This window comes from Mytilus edulis, chromosome 3, assembly GCF_963676685.1.
Source record: "Mytilus edulis chromosome 3, xbMytEdul2.2, whole genome shotgun sequence".
Classification (NCBI taxonomy): domain Eukaryota; kingdom Metazoa; phylum Mollusca; class Bivalvia; order Mytilida; family Mytilidae; genus Mytilus; species Mytilus edulis.
The window spans coordinates 95260884-95284485 of NC_092346.1; the positions used below are offsets into that span (position 1 = coordinate 95260884).

At 32.0% G+C, this 23602-nt stretch overlaps 1 protein-coding gene across 1 annotated transcript; it reads left to right on the top strand.

Moving 5' to 3' along the window:
- Positions 1–421: 421 nt before the first annotated feature.
- On the top strand, positions 422–23602 carry LOC139517830 (acid-sensing ion channel 1C-like). Its single transcript, XM_071309282.1, has 8 exons — positions 422–744; positions 4136–4685; positions 4936–5034; positions 12771–12921; positions 15593–15649; positions 17897–18047; positions 21761–21855; positions 22803–23602. Exons 1-8 carry the CDS (start codon positions 617–619, stop codon positions 22976–22978), a joined length of 1407 nt encoding a protein of 468 aa, XP_071165383.1. The 5' UTR covers positions 422–616; the 3' UTR covers positions 22979–23602.

A 23602-nucleotide genomic window follows, 5' to 3' on the forward strand; every position in this document is an offset into this window, starting at 1 on the left:
TAAATTATTCCCGGAAAAAACATCGTCTTTTTAAGACACTGAGTTTAAATCATTATAGTTCTTATTATTTTACTTAACATACTACTTTTATCATTAATATTTCATTTTATTTTATTTTATTTCATTTTCGTCCTATTTCCGTGTCCCTCGATTGTATAATATTCCTCCACGTCAAATCACGTGAAATCATGATTATATGTTGATCATAGAGCATACTTCAAAGTGTTTACTTTGTTAATTACACCATCGTTTCATTTAATCTATATTTTTAATGAAATATTTGGTTTCCATGATGAGTAAGATAAAATAAACATTTAGTCTTATTGATAACTCAAAATTGTCAATAATTTGTGACTGGGAATTAACAAATTAAATATGCTCATTCATTACTATAATAGCTATATTGGAAACAATTTCTCGTGCATTACGTTGCATACAAAGCTTGGTACGTTAATATATCCATGTTTAACTGTAATCTAACTTGTAAATATGAAACAACTGACCACTTCCGTAATTTTTTGACATATTCATGGTATACATAATTATGCAGATGTAAACTGCCAAACTTTGAATAAAAGTCCTCGCAGAAAAACATTTACAGGGATTTCAATACACAATGTCTGATAAAACGGAAAAGCAAGAAAAGCTTACAGCTGGAATAATATGGGAAGATTTTATTGAATCAACTGGATTTCATGCGGTAAATAAAATCGACTTTGGAAGGAAGCATCCTCCTGGAAGAACGTAAGTCCTTTTCGTATGTATATATTGAATAAACAAAGATCAATTTTGGGTGGGGTTCGTGTTACTTAGTTGGTTTTTTTTTAGCTTTCTCTGTTGTGTTTTTTGTAATGTTTGTCTATTGGTCTTTTGTTATAGCCATGGCGTTGTCTGTTTATGTTCGAAACATAAATTTTAACGTTTCTCATATATTTTGTGTCCCTCTTTTAGCTTTTTAAATATATTTCATTGTATTCTTTGGTTTGTTTTAAAAATGTGAATAAAATTTAAATAAATTGATCTACATACAGTACACACAAACATTAACAAATAGCATAAAAAAATATTTCAACGTTACGATTTTGAAACATCTGCTTTTCAATGACCTTTACAGTTACTTTGGTCTCCAGGAGGAATGAAGTCTCATTTGCAATTATCTAACATTCTTTATATTTGTCAGTTCTAGCTGTTTATTTTTTAGCTCTTTTCCATAAAATGTACAGTAAGTTGTTTGTTTCCTGTATAAACTGGATCTCCTTTTTCTATGACAGCAGTATCGAAAATACTAACTTATTTTAATACGATAAATAAAGACATTACAAATTGGTCAAATATAGCTTGAAATTCTCGTGGTATCTGTACAACAAAATACACTGAATCATTCATTTCATAAATGATTTGCATTTGGTTTGTTGCCGTTTAAAATTCAATTAAATGAACAGCATATAGAAGAATATGAACCGTATGGTAGATATCAATCAGAATGTGTTCTCTTAAAACTATGAAAATGTGTTGCTATAGTATGAATTTGCTTCAAATATGATAATATACAATTAGCTGTAAAGCAAACAAAAATCAATCAAACAAATGTTCTGTAAATGAAGGAAAAGTTTGTCATTTGTTTTAGCTGTCATAGAGTGAAAAGTAAAATCACATAAATACCAAATTTAAAGGAAAATGTAAAACGGAAAGTCTAAATCAAATGGCAAAATCAAAAGCTTATACACATATGCCTGACCTGGTATAGATTTTTTTCATGTGGAAATGGTTGATTTATTCTATTTTTATATCTAGCTAAATCTCTCACTTTAATTACGATCGCTTACAATTCCATTATATTGACAATAATGAGTTAAACTCTTGAGTCGGAAATAAACTGACAACGCTACGGCTAAGAAATTAAAACGATAAACGGCTAAGAAATTAAAACGATAAACGGCTAAGAAATTAAAACGATAAACAGAAAAATAATAGTACACAAAACACAACAGAGAAAAACTATAGACTGAGCAACACGAACCCTACCCAACACTAGGGGTGATCTCAGGTGCTCCGAAATTGTAAGCAGGTATTGATGCACGTGTGACATCTGTCATGTAGCTTATGTTAGTACAAACATAGTTATAAGTCTAATTTGGTAGGTCAGATTCAGGGGAAACGAACGGGATTGTAGTTACGATATTAGGAACATATTCGCCATCATTAGTAAAACGGATATATTTTTATTTCTTAACACTTAATTAACAAGTGATGGCCTATGTTAAACGTACAAAGTGAAGATTTCAACTCACAACTTGGAATAATTGGTTAAATAGTTTCATTGTGAGAAGCAACCATTTTTCAAGACAATCATAGGGACTACATCGTTGGAATATTGTATCAACTGGGATACATTTACGCAGACGCTGCATGAAAAAAGCTCTATAGCTATGAAAACTTCCCAGCTAGGAACTCATCTCTTTAATCGTTATAATTGTTTTCAACCGACCACCATTGCCTAATTGTAAATTAAGTTATGTAGAACACTTAACTGTATCTGTTGTATCCTTCATCTCTTATTCGACAGAAAAGATGCGTTCAACATAGTCACCAAATTTTGAATTATTTAGTGAGAGAACATTATCCATATAGCAGTTTTATTATCTATCGTGTATATCGTTACGATTGTGTCATCATCATAAACAAATTACGTTGACTGATTAAACAAATGTTAGTAATTGGTTACCTATCGTGTTGTTCTTTAAGTTGTATTGAATAATTGATTCGTTTAGGTGTCTATTCGATACATTGTTTTATTCTTAATTGAATTTAAAAATGAAGGAAAAATCAACTGTACCTTAAACGAAATTTGTTGATTTACCATGAAGTGCATCGTAACTTCTAGAAGGATAAGACTTGTTGGTAAGTTGAGCAACTATTATTAGCATTCCACAAGTTTTGCAGCCATTTGCTTCACATTCCGAATTGAAACAGTGTTGTTCATTGTAATCAACATCCAAAACTAAACACACGTACGTAGATTATTGCTGTTGATATTACTATGATAATCTGAATGTGTCATGTAAGGGATAATTGTCATGTCAAATGATGAGATGACTACTGCATAATAGACTACTATAGATTAGACCGTTGATTTTCCCGTTTGAATGTTTTCACACTAGTAATTGTGGGGCACTTTATAGCTTGCTGATCGGTGTGAGCCTAGGTTCCGTGTTGAAGACCGTACCTGGACCTATTATGTTTTACTTTTATAAATTGTGACTTGGATGGAGAGTTGTATCATAGGCACTCATACCACATCTATACATCGTGTTCAAGGTGACGTTTGTTTCGGAATTATCTATACTGGGCGACTTACCAGCAAGTATTCTCCTAAATCTTCATACATTCATTCAATTCATGCTTATTTGTGGAAGATATTTTCGTGGACAAAATATCCACCAGGAGAGACATCGGCCTAGTGGCTGTAAGAGTAAAATTAGTTATGAATAATAGTAAATTACAAATACGATTTGATGGAGGGCTTTATAACGAGCAGAAAAATTATGATGGTTCTACTTGATATCACTTTACAAACTTGTTGTTAGTAAGACATTATTTACCTGACTAAACAATGACTTTCTTTTTCAAATATGGTGACGGTTAATCATGTGGTCATAGAATTTAAATTATATAGTGTGTATCAATTATTCTTAATAACAAAGTTCAGACTATACATTATTGTACAAGTTATAAATATCAATGTGTACAGCCAGTTTTTGTAAAAATTATTATTGGTTTAAAGTAAATTTTAAAAAGTACTATTCCCTTTATTTGTTATATATTTCTCTGACTTGGATGTTCTTGTATTTATTAGTACTGTATTCCTGTCATGTAATTTTGTCATTCTAGCAGTATATTTAATATAACCATAAAGCGCGGAGTTTTTGCTAGCCAAAAAACTAGATTCAACCCACCATATTTTCTTAGAATGTCCTGTACCAAGTCAGGAATATGGCATTTGTTATCTAATAGATCGTTTCTATGTAGCAGAATCTGCTTACCCTTCCGGATCCGGAGCACCTGAGATCATCCCGATGAATAAAGTTATAATATCATAAATATTTTATTGTTGTATTATTATATTTCTTTTCAGTTTATTCTGGATGATTATATGGTTGTTGTCAGCTGGTTACCTGCTATTCAATGTTGCAACTGAATTAATATCATACTACAAATACCCAACAACAACAACTGTATCTGTGAAGAATAATGATGAGCTTGAATTTCCAGCTGTCACTATCTGCAATCTCGCTACGCTGAACAGAAGCATGTTCACAAACGATGTTCGAACTGATAAATATCACCTAGCATTATCCGCTCTGTACCACACTGCAGAAAAAGTTAATTGGAGTGATCCATTTTATTCATCAGAAGGATATTTTAATGAACGCACACTCGATGATCTGTATATGGAGTCGAAATCTTTATCGAAGTTAATTATATATCACAAGTTTGACCTGAAAACTTTCTATCTGAATTATACACCAGTCTCAACTGATCTTGGACTCTGTGTAAGATTCAACATGAATAGTCCCCCAGTGAAGACTGTTATGCACGGAGGATTATATAATCTACAGATGTACATAGATCTTCGTCTTGATGATGATTATTTTCCTCTAACCTATGTTTCATCGGGTTTAAAGGTAACAAAGATTGAATTTTCATAATTTCAAATTGTTTTTCGTTGGGTTTACTTATATGTTTAAATAATATGTTTTGTAAGGGAAACTAAAATTATGAAAAGGTTGTACAAAAACCAAAAACATAGTCAACAATGTAAAATCTATATCCTTATTGTATTCATTATGTTATAATTGATTCGCCATCTTTTTTATTTATACACTAATGTATATAGTGCAGATAGAATACTTATACAATTTTATTTTTTATCAGGTTGTAGTGCATGACCAAAGTGAAGAGGTGTTGATGGCAAATGATGGGTTTGTAGTACCTCCAGCCTCTGAGGCTTTAATACAAATTTCAAGAAAGGAGGTATGTTGTTTTCTCCGTGGCTTAAGTACTTGCACATCTATTTTTTGTTCTTTTATAAACGTGAAAATTCACCACTCTTCGAAATTAAATAACTTTTAAAAAAGAACAAGTGGTATAGTTGCCAATGAGACAACTCTACAATAAGAAACAAAATGACACGGACATTAACAACTATAGGTCATCGTACGGCCTTCAACAATGCGCAAAGCTCATACCGCATAGTCAGCCATACAATGCCCCGAAATGACAAATTTAAACAATTCAATCGAGAAAACTATCGGCGTTATTTATGTACATAAACATGAACGAAAAATGATATGTTACACATCAACAAACGACCACTACTGCATTACAGGCTTCTGACTGGGGAAGGCACATACATACAAAATATGGCGGGGTTAAACATGTTAGCGGGATCCCAAACCTTCCCCTAACCTGGGACAGTGGTGCAACACTACAACATAAAAACGAACCATAATATCAGTTGAAAGAGTAACTCATCCGATGGATACAAATAGAAATACATCTAACAAAAGCACAGAGTGGATGTGGTCGTTTACTTGTATATCCCCAAAACAAAAAGATCCTTAGTGATAATCTGAGAGTACTATCAATTTCTAACAGCTAGTTCAAAGCCATTAACAATTTATAAACAAATTATGCATATAAGACTAAATTGTCAATCAATACACTTCCAACATCCTATGGGTTTAGTGTAGAGAACTTTTTACAATCAGAGAAAAACATGACCTTTTGCAATGCAAAGACACAGGTATCCACAGATTGTAGATAAAATTGAGAAAGGAAATGGTGAATATGTCAAAGCGACAACCACCCGACCATAGAGCAAACAACAGCCGAAGGCAACCAATGGGTCTTCAATGTAGCGAGAATTCCCGCACCCGTAGGTGTCCTTCAGCTGGCCCCTAAAATATGCATAATAGTACAGTGATAATGGACGTCATACTAAACTCCGAATTATACACAAGAAACTAAAAATTAAAATCATACAAGACTAACAAAGGCCAGAGGCTCCTGACTTGGGACAGGCGCAAAATTGCGGCGGGGTTAAACATGTTTATGAGATCTCAACCCTCCCCCTATACCTCTAGCCAATGTAGAAAAGTAAAAGAATAACAATACGCACATTAAAATTCAGTTCAAGAGAAGTCCGAGTCTGATGTCAAAAGATGTAACAAAAGAAAATAAATAAAATGACAATAATACATAAATAACAACAGACTACTAGCAGTTAACTGACATGCCAGCTCCAGACCTCAATTAAACTGATTGAAAGATTATGTCTTCATCATATGAATATCAGGTACAATCCCTCCCGTTAGGGGTTTAGTATCATACTATCATAAAATATATGAGAAAAACATAACCCGTGTCATGCCAACAACTGTTTTTTTAGAAATAAATGTGTTTAGTTCCGATGCAAAGACCCTATCAGTGAATCAATGTTAAAGTCAAAATATGCAATCTTTAATGACCTGACAACAGTATCGTAACTATATCCCCTTTTAATAAGTCTATTTAAAGGTTTTGTTAGTTTCTGAGGAGAATACTGACATTTTTGTGCTTTATAAAGAATATTTCCATAAAATTTTGGATGTGAAATACCTGAACGTATAAGATGTCTGCATGTTGAGTTATATTTACGAATTATTTCCTTATACCGGTGATAAAATTTAGTAAATGTTTTGACCAGTTTGTGATATCGAAAACCCTGGTGTAATAATTTTTCAGTAATACATAAATTTCTCTCGCTAAAATCTAATACATTGTTACATACACGAGCGAATCGTACAAGTTGAGATACATAAACACCATAAGATGGTGACAAGGGAACGTCACCATCTAAAAATGGATAATTAACAATAGGAAATGAAAAATCATCTCTTTTATCATAAATTTTTGTATTAAACTTCCCGTTTATGATATAGATATCAAGATCGAGGAAAGGGCAGTGGTCATTGTTATCATTAGCTTTATTTAAAGTAAGTTCTACAGGATAAATTTCTTTAGTATACATACTGAAGTCGTCATTATTTAGAGCCAATATATCATCCAAATATCTAAAAGTATTGTTAAATTTTTGTATCAAATGTTGTTTTGATGGGTCTTTGCTAATTTTAGTCATAAATTGTAACTCATAACAATACAAAAACAGGTCCGCAATAAGTGGTGCACAGTTAGTCCCCATTGGAATTCCAATAACTTGACGATATACGGAATCTCCAAAGCGAACAAAAATGTTATCAAGTAAAAATTCAAGTGCATAAATAGTATCAAAGCATGTCCAATTGACATAGTTCTTTTGTTTATTGCTACTAAAAAATGATCTAAAAGAGTTTGAACATATGTACTCGCATTCCGACTTTTTAAATGCCCAGTTAATTAGGGATGTGAATTTTTTCTTAATAAGAATATGAGGCAAAGTGGTATATAGGGTAGAAAAATCAAAACTTTGAACAGATTCAAAATCACCAATATATGCATGCAATTTATCAAGTACTTCCAACGAGTTTTTGACACTCCAAATTGTAATTAATTCCACTATTTTCAAAGGCCTTATTTGAACAATTTATTATCAGGTTTTTTATTGTACCAAGTGTACTAGTAAGTAAAATAGACAATTTAGTAGTTGAACAATGGCTGGAAGATGAAATAAATCTATATTTGTAAGGTTTTTTGTGCAGCTTCGGAAGCCAGTACATAGTTGGGACTTTCATTGTGTTTGGTTCTGCTTGTAAAGAAGTAGCTAAAAGTTTATGTTTGTTACAGATGTCGTTTTCTGAAAATGAAGTCAGTTGGAATGTTGGTGAATTCGTGATCTCCTTTTGCAGAACCTCTATATAAAATTTACGTCAAACAATAATGATATTATTAGCAGCTATATCAGCCGGGACAAAAACAAATTCCTTGGCTAGTTCTGTTAGTTTATTTTTGATACGCGAAATAGGGTTTTTATAGTTTTTGTTGAGGGTAAAATGTTCTTTAAAATGTTGTATTCGAATATCAACTATCTTCATTACTGAATTAAAAAAAGAGTCCAAAGATTTTTTGTCAGCTTTTTCCCGTTTTACCCATTTCAAACAGTAGGCGCGGAGTGAGTCGTTGATGAGATCCATGAATGTGTATATGTTAATGACAATAATATTTAGTTTGCTTTTCATTAACTGGTAGCAAAATTTAATGAACTAATCACAGTGTTGAATTGATAAGCTTTTAGAATAAGTTTAATTATTTAGGATCGATAAAATTACCAGAATCGTTTCTTAATTTCCGGGCATGGTAAACAACATTTACATAAAAATAAGGCTATGCTATAACGTTGAAAAAGAATTTTTCTAAGGGTGCAATCAAACTTCAAAACTAATTCTTTATGTCTATGGAAGAATTTAGTAAAGGTTTTGAGTAATTTGTGGTAACGAAATCCCTGGATTAATAATTTACCAGTGATACATTGATTACGTTCGATAAAACTCCACAACAGACACGGGCATAGCAACCTAGTTGTGAAATGTTAACACCATAAGATGGTGCAATAGGAACATCAACGTCCATATGGGGAAAATTGACAATAGGGAACGAAAAATCGTCCCTTTGGTCGTTAATCTTAGTGTGGAAATTTTTTCGTGTGAAATCGAAATATCTAAATCTAGGAAAGGACAGATATTATCGTTTGAATTTTATTTATTTAAAGAAAGTTCCTTTGGGTAAATTTCAGCAATTTATTTAGAAACTTCTTGATTATTTAACGGAAAAATATTATCAAAATAACGATAAGTGTTGTTGAATTTATCAATTAATTTTATCAAGCAATTTAGACAGGTCTTTATTGAGTTTGTTATCTTATAGTTCGTTTCTGTGTTTGTTACATTGCTGTTTCGGTTTTATAGTTGCATTTCAGTGTTTCTGTTGTTTCGTTGTTTTCCTCTTTTAGTTGATGTGTTTACCTCAGTTTTAGTTTGTAACCCGTATTTGTTTTCTCTCAATCGATTTATGACTTGCAACCAGCTGAATACTACTGTTGCCTTTATTTGGTCATAAACTGTGATTCTTTATGGTACAAAAACAAGTCTATTATAAACAGTCACAATTATGTTACTGGTTTTTTTGTGCAGTTTATGTAGCCAAAAAGTCACAACAGTATTGAACTCCGAGGAAAATTCAAAAGGGAAAGTCCCTTATAAAATGACAAAAATCAAATGATAAAACACATCTAACGAATGGACAACAACTGTCATATTCCTGACTTATTACAGGCATTTTAAAATGTAAGTAATGGTTGATTGAACCGGGTTGATATCGCTAAACATCGCACTTGTACGACAGTCGTATCAAATTTAATAATTTTGATAATGATTCGTGAACAAAACAAACAGACACATCAGGTAAAAATGTCACAAAAAGCGGTAAAAAGTATAATTCGGTAGGTCACATTCACGAAAAAGGGAACGGGATTGTAGTGACGAAATAAGGAACATATCCGATAGCAGATATTCTATAACGGTCAACCAACTCGTGATGGCGTCTGTAAAATTTACGAAGTGATGATTTCAACTTCAACACTTGGAACTATTGGTTAAAAATTTTAAAAGTCACATGTGTTTTCAACCGACCCTCATAGTCTCACTAGGTATAAGTCCTAATCAAGTGGCACAATCAAGAGCTCAAACACTTCATACGAAGGGATAACAACTGTCATATTACTGACTTAGGACAGACATTTTCGTATGTAGAAAATGGTGGATTGAACCTGGTTTTATAGCACTGAACCTCTCTTTTGTATGATAGTCGCATCAAATATCCTTACATTTACAACGATGCGTGAACAAAACATAAAAGGTAAAATAGTCAAAATAGTGGTACAGCAGTCATCACTGTGTCACAATAAAAAAAAATATTTAACAAAAAAGCACAAAAAGCTTCTATAAAATTTTAAAAACCCATTCATTGCTCCGCGTGTACGACGTTAGAAATTAGACGTCACATAGGAAGAAATAAAAATAATTTTGTCGTTCAAAGTATTTTCAAAAACATTATTATTTCACATGGGGAATGGTGGTATACAGGGTTAAAAAAAATCAAAAGTTATGTTAGTTCTAATTTTTAATTATCCAAAAGATTTTTAGAATTTTTAAGCATCACGTCATATGAACCAAAGAAACACAAAAAGGTCGCACATACAAAACACACCAGCAAAAATGAAAGACAATACCAAGACATTAAAGGGATGTATGAGTATTAATTACTTGATTTATTTCACTTGCCTGGGCGGATTTTAACCGGTTCGATTATTTAAGACCAGTCCATCTTAAGATAGGTGTGTCGGGATAAACTTATTTATGAAGCGTCCAGTTATTTGTTCATTATCATACGCTCAGTTCATTTGAATATCCGTTTGTGACACTGGTAGGTGATTAGAAATCAGTTATAATTTTAACGGCCATCATCCTTATCACACACATCTTCAAATAGACTGTATTGTGCAAATTAAAACGTAAGCTCTGCCCGATCAGTTGAAATAACATTGGTAATACCGAGCCACGTCAAATGAATATCACAGAAAACAGACCAAACAGTAAAAGTAATATTAATAATAAAACAAAGACAAATAAAACAACAATATATAAAACGTTTTTAAGATGATAAACAGCGTCAGTACGCATAATCTATACATCAAGACCATCATGTATTATTTGTGAAGTTGATACGGAAAATTTATCAACAAGGTCTTGGTACCTTCCGATGAATTTTTTTAGAAAAAGGATGAAACTTTTTGACATAACCCTGGTTAATCAATTTTCTGCTCATACACTGGTGACGTTTTACAAAGTCTAAGTAGGAGCTGCAAGTTCTTGAACATCGAATAAGTTGGGAAATATATATCCCATATGCAGGTGAAATTGATATATTGCTACTAAGGTGCCAGAGGGAAATTCTTATTTTAAAACAAAAAATCGTCTCGTTTGTCATAAATTCGAATACTGAGATGACTATGTATGTCAAATTCGAGGTATCAGTCTTGAAATGAGGCGGAGGATGCCGTGTGTTAATTTCTAGTTCTGGGGAATATATTCCCAATCAAAAAAGTTCGGATTGTTAATGGAAAGACATCATCATCAATATATATGAAAGTGAAATTAAATAATCTGGCTTCTATGATCTTCTTGTTCTGACATGTTGTTTTCGACAAGGAACTCCGATTCATATGAAAATAAAAAGAGGTCGGCAGTTCGTTCCCAAAGAAATGCCGAAAGTTTGTTGAAAAAGTTTACCTCCAAATCAATAATTATGTTGTCAATAAGAAGATCCAGCATACTGATCACTTATTCCTCTGTGTAGCATGTTTTACCATTTTTTCACTATTAACAACATATGCCTTATGCAAGTAGGCACCTTCAAATGATCAGGATATTTTTTAAGTTGTGATGTAGTTATTATATATTTGTTTACCATATGATTCTGTGTTGAGGGCACGGACTGAATGTAGATGAATTTACAATTGCATTCTTAAGAACGTCTATGTAGTATTTACGGCATATCACCACCACATTGGTGGCTGCTATGTCAGCTGGTACAAACACAACCCGCTGTGCACATCTTGAAGTTTATTTTTATTCTGGAAATATGCGTATTGTGTACTATTTCATTTATATCTGAACTATTTTCAAACTGTGATAATCAATTTGATTATATTTTGATGAATAAATTTGAAAATGGAAATGGGAAATGTGCCAAAGAGACAACAACCCCACCGTAGAACAGCCAACAGCAGAAGTATATTTTCTGTCCAATCGTAATATAATTCTGACACTGAAGATTAACAGGGGTTTAACATCCCAAACAATCGACCTGTGCAAAGTTCTTTATAAAACATTTATATTGTGTTGATTAAATAAGATGTATATTTCGCAGGGTAGTTAAATCATCGACGTATTGTCGACTTTCACCTTATAAATTTTACTACAAGGTTATATGCAGTTTCTTCTGTATCTGATATTTTCGACTATTCAATATGCTGGTTTAAAGTACAAATAAGGAAAGCCCAGGCGTTGAAGTCATAAACTTTGCTCAGTGCTCGGAGCACAAAAATCATTCTCGAAACATGAAATCCAGAATCGTGCTCGAAAGTTTTATGACCGCAAGGCTAGTAGCCAGCACCTCTTTGCTGACATGAATTAACATTTATGTGGTCATATAAATAAACTAACTGTTTACAAAACATTTGCATTTTTGAGCTACTAAGGTTTTTCCACCTCAGGAAAAGATTATCTTAGCTGTATTTGGCAAACCTTTTATGAATGTTGGTATTCAATGCTTTTCAACTTCGTACTTAATTTTGACTTTTAAACTTTTTTGGATTCAAGCGTCACTGATGAGGCTTTTGTAGACGAAACGCGCGACTGACGTAAATACAAAATTTAATCCTGGTATCTATGATGAGTTTATTTACAACCTATAGGTCGGAGCCACTGCTGGTGGACTTTTAATTCCCCGAGGGTATCACCAGCTCAGTAGTACGCACTTATGTGTTGACATGAATTAAGTCTACAAAACTTTCGAATTTTTGAAATACTAAGGCTTTTTCTTTCTCAGGAATAGATTACCATAGCTGTATTTTGGTTCTCAATGCTCTTCAACTTCGAACTTAATTTGGTATCTATGGTGAGTTTATTTATATGTTGCATCAAATGATTTTGTTTCAATTATTTTTTCGACAGTATAAATACTTACCACCTCCATTCACGGCGTTTGAAGATGACACATGTGAAAACAAGCGATCCAACTATAGCACATCTCAATGTCAAAGACAATGTTTGCAAGATCTTCTATTTCAACAGTGCAGTTGTGTTGGTTTCATGTTTAACAGTCGTGAGTTATTTTCAGTATCCAAACTATAATAATTTAGATAGAACGTATACTCGTTCTCACGTGCACATTATAAAACCTCAATTTGATTGGACGTTTATTAAAAGTTAAATTTGTGTTTGCATGAAATATATTTTAGGAGTACTTCCATTAAAACGTCTTCAGATCAATGAGTAATTGTAAAGTCTATTTTTGCTTATTAGTTATATTATTTTAAAGGTGTATTTATATTTGGCACAACCTTTTAGGAATTTTGGGTCCTCAGGTTCTTCAACTTTATACTTGTTTGGCTTTCTAACTATTTTGATATGAGCGTCACTGCTGAGTATTATGTAGAGGAACCGCGCCTGGCGTATCAAGTTAAAAGCCTGGTACCTTTAATCAGTAGTAAGACTTAGCATTCATTCATTATCAAATTTCTTTTAACTATTCATATATGGACCTTATTTCAGTGTAAAGGACTTTTGGTTTTGGTCTTTTTTTATTTTTCCTCTTGATTTTGATCTGAATTATTTCTCTTGTTTCGCAATAGGTTAATTATGTATTTTATTTATGATAAAAATTATAATCCTGGTACCTTTGATAACTATTATTTATGATATCGTTTTGAATTTCATCCTTTGTCACCGAACCGTTTTCCATTTAGCAGTTACCACTTATTGTACTTTTTTTATACGTTTAGCTATCGCTTTTTTTCAGAATCCGTGTTCCTTCACTTTATCAGAATGATATGTTCGATTTGAACCAAAGTTATCATATTTCATGTAATTAGAATTATTTTCCTTTTTCTGTTTAAGTAGAAGGTTAGTCGATGCAACACATAAACCAATAAGGATTTTTTAAACACGAGTTCCTTAGTCAATAAGCAGAACTTTCAGGGCATACCATACAGTTTTGATCCCGTATTTAAATTTTGATGAAAATTTGCATGTAGGCTATTTTTTTACCTGATTAAATCAATTATGTAATAAAAAATATACCTTCATGTGCTACTTTGTGAGTAAATTGAGGTTCAAATTTCAGATATTTCCTGAAAATACGGATTGTGGACATATTTTTCCTTTCGATAGAAATACATAACTTTTTTTGTTTTAAAAGATATACACGAGCTGTTTTTGTTAAATTATTTGTAATGTATGTGTTATATGAATATTGCATAAATTTGTACATTTTATTTTTACAAATAACTAAAATTTATCAAATATTCATGAATGTAGAAAAACACCGTCATATTTGCTGTATATTAATCAAATTTTAAAACAATTGCACTATTTACGTTTTCATGAAAATTGGTACACATAATCTTCTTACGTAAAAAAACCAAATGTCATTTTAAAAAAGTGGGGTCCATGAATAAGTTTTCAAATAAAATCAGTTTGAATGATAAAAATCATCCGAAAACTGCATCTTTTCCCGATAAGTCACGGTTTGACGTCGCGAAAATAACAATTTACGTTAACAACGTCATTACCTCCCCTGTAACTGTATCGTATGTCCTTAAGATCAAAAGTCTTAGCTTGTTATTCATAACAGTTAAGACATAGGTTGTATCGAATTGTAAGAGGAACACAACAGAAACACTGAACTGCTTCAAAAACAGACGCCATCATCCATAGAAAAGGACTTTTTGTGAACAACTGTCACATTCCTGACTTTGTACATAACTTTTAAGAAAAAAATGGTAGGTTTGTATGGTTCGATTGTTCAATTGCTTTATAAATTATTATTTCAGTATTATTTAGATATAATAAACATCAGAAATTGTTTTTTAGTTTTTAATGGATACATCTGATATTTCTTTATGATTGCAAAACCAGTTTTCATTTGTTCAACTGCAAATTGATATTCAGTCGATGCGTTTGCTCATTATATGGATGAAATCTATTTTTCAATCTATATCTGTTTCCAGTTGTGATATTATTATTTTCTTTACAGTATACATGATTATAGTGTCTATCAAGATTTTGTGAGGTAGACAAAATAGACATTGAAATGATCGTATTAAATATTGATGCCAAAAAAAGGTAGATCGGACATATTTCGACTGTGTTGACTAACAGCTTTGTTTCGTATTAAAGCTAATTACATTAAATATAAATAACATTAAAATGAGATTTACACAGTTGTTTTTTTGTTAAGATATACAATAACTTCACCTGGACAACCCGTGTTTAAAATGCATTTCGGCAATTCTCTTCGGAAAATGACATGTTTAATGGTACTACACGTCTGATTTGTACTTTTTTGTCGAAGATAACCCATTTAAAAATTAATTTGTCTACACTTTCCGAGGAAAAGCATATATAAATATTTAAATTGGCAATTCTTACCTTTCATGCTGATAGCTTAATTGACCAATTATATTATAGACTCGTCAAGCGTCCAGTTTGAAGATCATTAAAGTTACGTGTTTGAAGAACATAAACGGTTTTAGATAAAGAAAATCATAAGAGCTCAATCCAAACAAAAAGCATAAGATTCAATAACAATGCCCAGTCCACTTCATAATAAGTAACAGTTGTAAACTGGGTATTGATAAAATGACAGATATTTTTAGTTTATCTTTTGTACCAACAAATGAAAAAAAAAACCACAAAGTCTTTAAGTTCGTTTGCTTTATACATTCACCTAAATTTCGCTTCATATATCAACTTTGTCGTTTGTTTTTTTGCAGCCACTGGAATATATTGTTCGAAGGAAAGATATTTAGAGTGTTTTATTCCAGAAATGTGTAAGTAAAATCAAATGCAATATACGTACTAGTATCATATCAGAGCCAGACTAATTATTTTATACAACAAAGTAACGACAAGTGATCACCTTGAAGTACCTACATTGTCACACTTTACATTATATAGTACAACTGTCATAGAAAATTCGTCTACAATTGTGTAAGAAGTATAGTGAAATTAATAACATTTCCGTTAACAATTGGAGAAAAAAACTAAACTGTTTGTAATATGGAGCACTTCAGAAAGCTGAGTGTATAAGTGAGCAGTTCTATTACAGAAGAGAATTTGTAAATAATAGCCAAATTCATTAACGTTAACTATACCTCAAGAATTTTGAACCATACATTTTTAAAATACTTCCTACAACTTTCAATAAAAAAACTTGTGATATATCATTTACACTCGCCGACATACCTTTTTCTGAAAACAATAAACCTCAAAATGATCCTACAGTCCTCCAGTAGTATTATCAATACTGTGCTGAAAGTTCAAGTTAACCTACTAGTAAATACATTTTCTGCTTCCCAACCGTTTTTTCTAGATTAATCTGAATATATTAATTTCGCGTTTTTTCTCTTGAGATGTGTGTTTAAATAAAATCAGTTGAGATGAGTTCAAACATGTCTTTAGAAATGTCAGAATAATTTGTCGTAGAGGTATGATAAAATAATATTAAAAACAAGAATGTGTCCATAGTACACGGATGCCCCACTCCCACTATCATTTTCTATGTTCAGTGGACCGTGAAATTGGTGTCAAAGCTTTAATTTGGAATTAAAATTAGAAAGATCATATCATAGGGAACATGTGTTCTAAGTTTCAAGTTGATGTAACTTTAACTTCATCAAAAATTACCTTGACCAAAAAATTTAACCTGAACTTTGCACTATCATTTTCTATGTTCAGTGGACTATGAAATTGGGGTCAAAACTATAATTTGGCATTAAAATTAGAAAGATCATATCATGAGGAACATGTGTATTAAGTTTCAAGTTGATTGGACTTCAGCTTCATCAAAAACTACCTCGACCAAAAACTTTAACCTGAAGCGAACGGACGGACGGACGGACAGACGGACGGACAGACGGACGCACGGACGCACGGACGAACGGAGGCACAGACCAGAAAACATAATGCCCCTCTACTATCGTAGGTGGGGCATAAAAATCTAGATATTTTTTTTCATTAGGACTGATCTAGGAAGAAGCAGTTAGCTTGGTAGCAATACACAATTGGAAATTTATTGGGTCTTTGTGTCCCCGGTTCAATTTTCAGATGAATTTATTTTAGATAGCTGAATATTTTATAACGTAGCCTTTAAAGCTGGTTTATGTGAACATCAAGATGGTTTTTACATGTTTGATATGACATTTTCTGTTTCACAGACCGTATTTGTACATCTGTATTGCCAATAATCCAGAAACTATAGTAGTGTTTTACATAAAATACTTTACGCTCGAACTTTTCAATTTCAATTTTCAGGAAAATAAGGTAGTATACATATGATTTTAATTGACCTTTAGGTGGACTGATAAACATCATTGGTTTCAGAGTTGGAATTTCTCAAATGAATTGCAATTCTAATGCAATCTTTATGTAACACGCTTTCTCATTGGTTCTTGTCAAGCGTACAATTAAAATGTACCTGTCGGAGCCGCTTCACAAAATTCCTCGCGTATGAATCTTGTGACATAAATACTTCGCAAAACAATAACAATGGCTACGTCAGACGACGATTTTGACATGACAGAACTAGATCTTTTGGGCCCATTGATACCAAATTTCCTCTTGGAAACAGATGTTTTGGATGAGTTAGAATCAGCTGATCTAACTATACCCCAAGAAACAACAGGAGAAGGGTCAGAAGCCGATCAACATGAACCTACGGCAGTGCCGGCAGTGGAGACAGCAGACGACGCGGACACAAGTGGTGTTTTGGGCGATAACCCTACTGATGGAGTTGCTTGTAGGTTTCAAATGAACAATTTCTAAGCAGATTTTAATCTGCACAGCTTATACCTTGACCCTTTTATACTTTTATACCATCATTTCTTCCTAGGCTAGAGCATGTCAAACATTTTAACACGCTACCTGTACATCCCGTAACAATAAACGGGAAATATTCAGGCTTTCTTTAATTTAGAACTTCATAATTCACTTTCCTTTTAAAATGCATATTTCGCATAACAATTTTCGTAATTTCTTTTGTCCATCCGCATTTATACAGTGACAAATTTATATTTCAGGGAATATTTTGAAAAAAGGTTACAATTGTAGTTGTCCGAATGAATGCCAATATACAGATTATGATACAAAATTGTCATATGGTTTGTTTCCATCTACATTTATGATGAAATCACTGACAACCGAGCTCAATGAAACAGAGGATTATATCAAGTAGGTTTATTTTCAAACAACTCATTCCATAAAATATTCAGTTGGAAGTATTATAAGTATTTACTAGATATAGATAGAGGTGGTATAAGTGACAATGAGACAACTCCCCATCAAAGTAACAATTTATAAAAAGTAAGCCAATATAGGTCAAGGTACGGCCTTCAACTTGGAGTAATTGCTCACACCGAACAAGCAAGCTATAAAGGGCCCCAAGAAACACTAGTGTAAAACCATTCAAACGGGGTAACCAACGGTCTAATCTATATGAAAACGAGAAACGAGAAACACGTATGAACTACATAAACAGAGGACAACAACTGTAAATCAAATTCCTCACTTAGGACAGGTGCAAACATTTGCAGCGGGATGAAACGTTTTAATGGTACCAAACCTTCTGACTAGTCCAGTTATCATGGAGCTGGTTCGTTTCATTTTTTTATCTTTCAAATGTTTTTACTTAATCGTGATTTAATTGGTGTATACAGTTGTATTTAAAAAGAAGTATAGGCATACATATATACCTGAGATTTGGGTTCTTAGTGAGTTAGTAAGGTTTGATTAGCTTTTGATGTGAATGCCGAATTTGTTGTGCTTTGTAAAGGATATTACCGGAAAAAAATTGGATGTGAAATACCTGAACGTATAAGATATCGGCATGTTGATTTATATTTACGAATCATGTCCTTCTGCCGATGTTAAAATTTAGTAAATGTTTCAACTAGTTTGTGGTATCGAGATCCCTGGTGTAATATTTTTTCAGTTATACAGAGATTTCTTTCTTTAAAATCAATTATGTTTTACAAACGGAAGCGATAAAATTGTGCAATCTAGCTATTAGGTTGAAACGAACTAGCTTTTTCTCATGGCAACGGTTTGTTTACTATAATTTGTCGGCTATATGCTGAATTATTATCAAGTTGATCGGTTATGGTTGACGAAATCATGAAATCATTCAAAGTGTACTGATGCAATTGCACAAAGGGAGTAATAGTTGGCATCGACGTCAATTAATCCAATTAGAAGAATTGATTTAGTCTCACGTAAAAATAAAGACATAATTAAGTTAAACAATTATTGGAATAAGATATTCCTTGATATTAATTTTCGTTATCTAATTTCAATTAAGTAACATGTTAACTTTCTAATTTAATTGTGACTCTTTATCAATTATAAAACATATAATTGGGTTCGACAATTACTTGAATGTCTACATGTCTGTTGTCCTTTTTCATTCATTCTGATATAAATGGGATTGTTTTTAACATCAATACAAACAGTGTTGTCTCTTTGACACATTCTAATTTTTTATTCACAAATTCAAAATTATAATACGTTATGATGTCTACACGATGTGTCAGTTACTCACCTCAATAGCGACATAGTGTGTGCGTTCGTAGATTTTCAAGAAGTGAGATTAATCGTTTGTCTAAAACAAATAAAAAAGCTCCATGGTATATTCAAAAACGAGAACCAAATGTCCTAAAATCCTGTCTAATTACAAACATTGTCCGAAGAAAATTGTATATTAAACCTGGTTTCATACATTTTGTAGCTAGTAACATGTTTCTTATCCAATTTCTGCGTTTGGTGTTTCCTTCGGGTTTTGTTGAGTACCTTATTCAGATCAAAATGGATACAAAAATCGACTGAGTTCGTAGATATTTTTAAATGGCACTTTGACATACCAGCTTGGGCTCATTATCGATGTGATCTTGTCCGTTCTTGTACATTTAATGCCTGTTAATTATACTTGATCAATCTACAGGTATATTTCCTGGTCTGTACATACTTTAAAGGCATATTAGGCACTGGCTACGGTTACATGGAAATGTAACAATAATAAAAATATTATTATTACATTGGAGACTAAATACCGGAATGCATGGTTGGGTAAGGACCTGTTTAATTACGAATGTAACAATAATTATTGAGGCTACGGTTACATTGCGTTATTGTTACATGAAAAAAAGCAATGTACGATGGGACTAGTAATATGTACTAAATAATAAAAGTTGAGGACATTTATAACATACATTTATAACATACAATTAATTTACTGTAATTTTTTATTTACAATGACAATTTCTACAAATCCAGTAAGTTGTTTTTAAAGTCCGACACATTTTTGATGAACGAAATTACGTCCACCACGGATACGTGTACATACAGAATTTCTTAGTATTTAAGTTACAGTTAGCAAACTTTGCTTTTGATTATCAATTTGCGTCAAGTTATAAAGCTGTATGAAATGTATGTCTTGATATTGTTTCAGTTTCGTTTAAAACGCATCCCAAGTTTTATTTTTTTCACCATAAACAAAATTGGTCCAAAGTATAATGACAGTAATAAGAGTAGGTATGCAGTTAAATACTTTAAAAAAGTGAAACCATTGAACTATATTTTTCGCCTTTGACAGTCACACTCCTAATCTTGAGTAGTATCTTTAAGAACATCAAAACCATTAATACGTAGTAAAACTATTCAAAATGTACACCATTTGTTGAATAATAATATTTTATTATTTATCAGTATTAAATTACAAGTATTGTTTAGTACATATGAAAGAATGAAGCAATACAACTATAGAATATTTAAGTTTAATCAATCTAGCGTACATTCCTGTATTTCATGTAACAATAACGTAATCGGTAACCGTAGCCTCAGTAATTATTGTTACATTTGTAATTAATCGGTTCCTCACCCAACTTTGCATTCCGGCAATTAGTCTCCGATGTAACAATAATATTTTTATTATTGTTACATTTCCATGTAACCGTAGCCAGTGCCTATTTGCCTACTTTAAAACTCGTCCAGTCATTGTGTTGTTTATACACAATGGTACTCGTCCATATAACTAACAATATTCACGTACGTTCACACTATTACAATTTCTTTTGTATACTTGAATTGTATAAATTCCTCTTGTCTTTGTCCCTGTTTGGTCATTTTTTTTTCTTTTTAGATAAAATAGTGAGAAAGTTGCTTTCAATTAAGTATCATACTTTATGACAAAAGTGGACATTCAAACTCATAAGTCGAAAATAAGTTGACAAAGCCATGTCAAAAAAAAAGAATGAAAATGTAAAAAAAAACAGTATACAAAACACAATATAAAAATAAATTGTGTTCAGTGCGAGATGGCCTTTATCAGGACCTACGTGTATCATGTTGGTATCTAACAAAAACGTCTGCTTTAATGTGCCATAACAGTGTTTTTGTCTTAGTATTTTTCAATATTGAATGTCTCATTTTTATTTCCCTGATGGTATAACCAGCCCAGTAGTCAGCACTTTTGTGTTGACTTGAGTTATCACTGATATATATGTTGTGTACATAATTATAAATTAACTGTAAACTAAACTTTGAGTTTTGAAAAACTAAGGCTTTTCTACCTCAGGAATAGATTTCCTTAGCTGTATTTGGCAAAACTTTTAGGAATTTTTTACCCTCAATGCTCTTCAACTTTGTACTCTATTTGACCTTTTAAATCTTTTTTATTCGAACGTCACTGATGAGTCTTTTGTAGACGAAACGCGCGTCTGGCGTATCTGTAACATTTTAATCCTGGCATCTATGAGGAGTTTATTTGGATGACAAATTAGCTATTTGTTGTTGTTTTATATGTAAATGTAGTGTTTTCGTGCAATGAATTCAAATTGTTCATTCCTTCTTTTCGAGCTTCTTTGTAAAATATTCATTTTCTTTCATTTCAGAACTAATTATATCAGTCTAACATTGTTTTATAAAAATTTGAAGACCACAATTACTGAACAGAAACCAAAGTATGAGAACGTCGGAGATGTGTTTTGTAAGAATTTATTATTATCGTGTAAACTTGTAAATTTTATAATCAATACGTCCTTGACTAGCATCCGAGGTCACCTTGCATACTTACTAAAGCATTCAATTGCTTTCTCATAAATGGGCATTCATTATCAAAATAAGAGTATGTAATATGATAGCCCATGAGACAACTATCTGCTAGAACCCATAAAAAGATTTTATCACCATATTGAAACGTACAGAACCAGTTCACACATTTGCATTATCTTCAATTCAATACACTATTGATGTATGTAAACTTAATGAGGAAGGTTTTGAACTGAAGCATGATGCCCTACAATTTATATAGTAAAAAATGTTAATAAAAAGCAAAACAAAGACGAACCGTAGTATTTCGAAATTGTGTTTGACAAGCAGCAAAGAGTAATAAAAAGAGATTTAAACAATAATGATTTTACGTTTTTTTTTTTACTGCTTCTACCCGGCTGGTAATGCAATTATGTCTTTGCACTCATCTTTCTCTATTTAATTTTACAAAATCAATCACAATAACGTAACATCAATTCTCAGATATCAGTATGTCGTGTTCAATTTCAATCTGATTTATATACAGACCATCTGTACAAGCTTTGCTGGCAATGATCTGAAAACGGTCCGATGAACCTTCTGTTTTAAAGAACTTTTAGTTTCGCCGGCTTCGTCGGATTAAAACATACCTTTGAAAATTTGAAGGCTGAAATTTCATTGGCTGATGTAATAAACACCATTGCCGAGTGTTGTAAGGAAAGTTTCCACATAGAATTCGTCGGATTACGCATACATAAATCATCGGATATGATTAATAGATAACAACTGCTTAAAGCCTTAGGTCTATTAGATTGATTTAGTTTTTTTTTTAGTAAGACTTTGTTTAACTGGAAATCTTATCCTTTCGATATATTGCTTATAGTTGACATCTTTTCTCTGTTTTAGCTAATGTTGGTGGACAAATGGGATTATTTCTTGGTGCAAGCATTCTGACTATAATTGAGCTGTGCGAATTTATTTTATTTGTAATATGGTATTTACTTGTTCGACTTTTTAGAAGAAATATTGTTGTTCAAAACGGAAATAAAATGCATCTATCGATTCAAGGACAGAAAAAATAATTGTCTTTTGATCTATCTATTTGCTAAATTACAATTTTATTGGCAGTTTATATTGTTGGGTTTTTTTTTTTGCTTTTTTATGATGCTTCTTAGTTCTTTCTGAAAGTTCGTGGGTAATTTTGAATCACTGTTCAAACTGTTAAAACAACGTTCAATATGGAAAAAATGTGTATTGAGAAAAAACGTAAAACACAAAATCGATTTCCCACGAATATATGTTTATCCTTAATCCGCGAAAATAAACATCCAAGAAAAATAATGAATTCATATAAATCAATATATCAAAAATACGGTTATAATTTGTAGTTAATGCAGAACCTACGTGAGAGTTTGAATTAACAAACTTAAATTTGGAGATAAAATAAGCAATGATTACTCGTTTGGGGTTTTCTTTTTGTAATTGGGTACATTAATTTCTGAACATTCTACTAGCATAATTGAAAAGTCAGATCAGATTTTTTTTCGAAAATTGATTAACAAAAATAGATGACATGTGACAGTCATTATACAAGAGGAGATATATTTGTTGGTAGATAAACAGAAAATACTGGAGAAGATATTATTAATCGGAGACATTTTGACGTTCGTGTGATACACACTTAATAAAGTCAATGTTAAAAATAA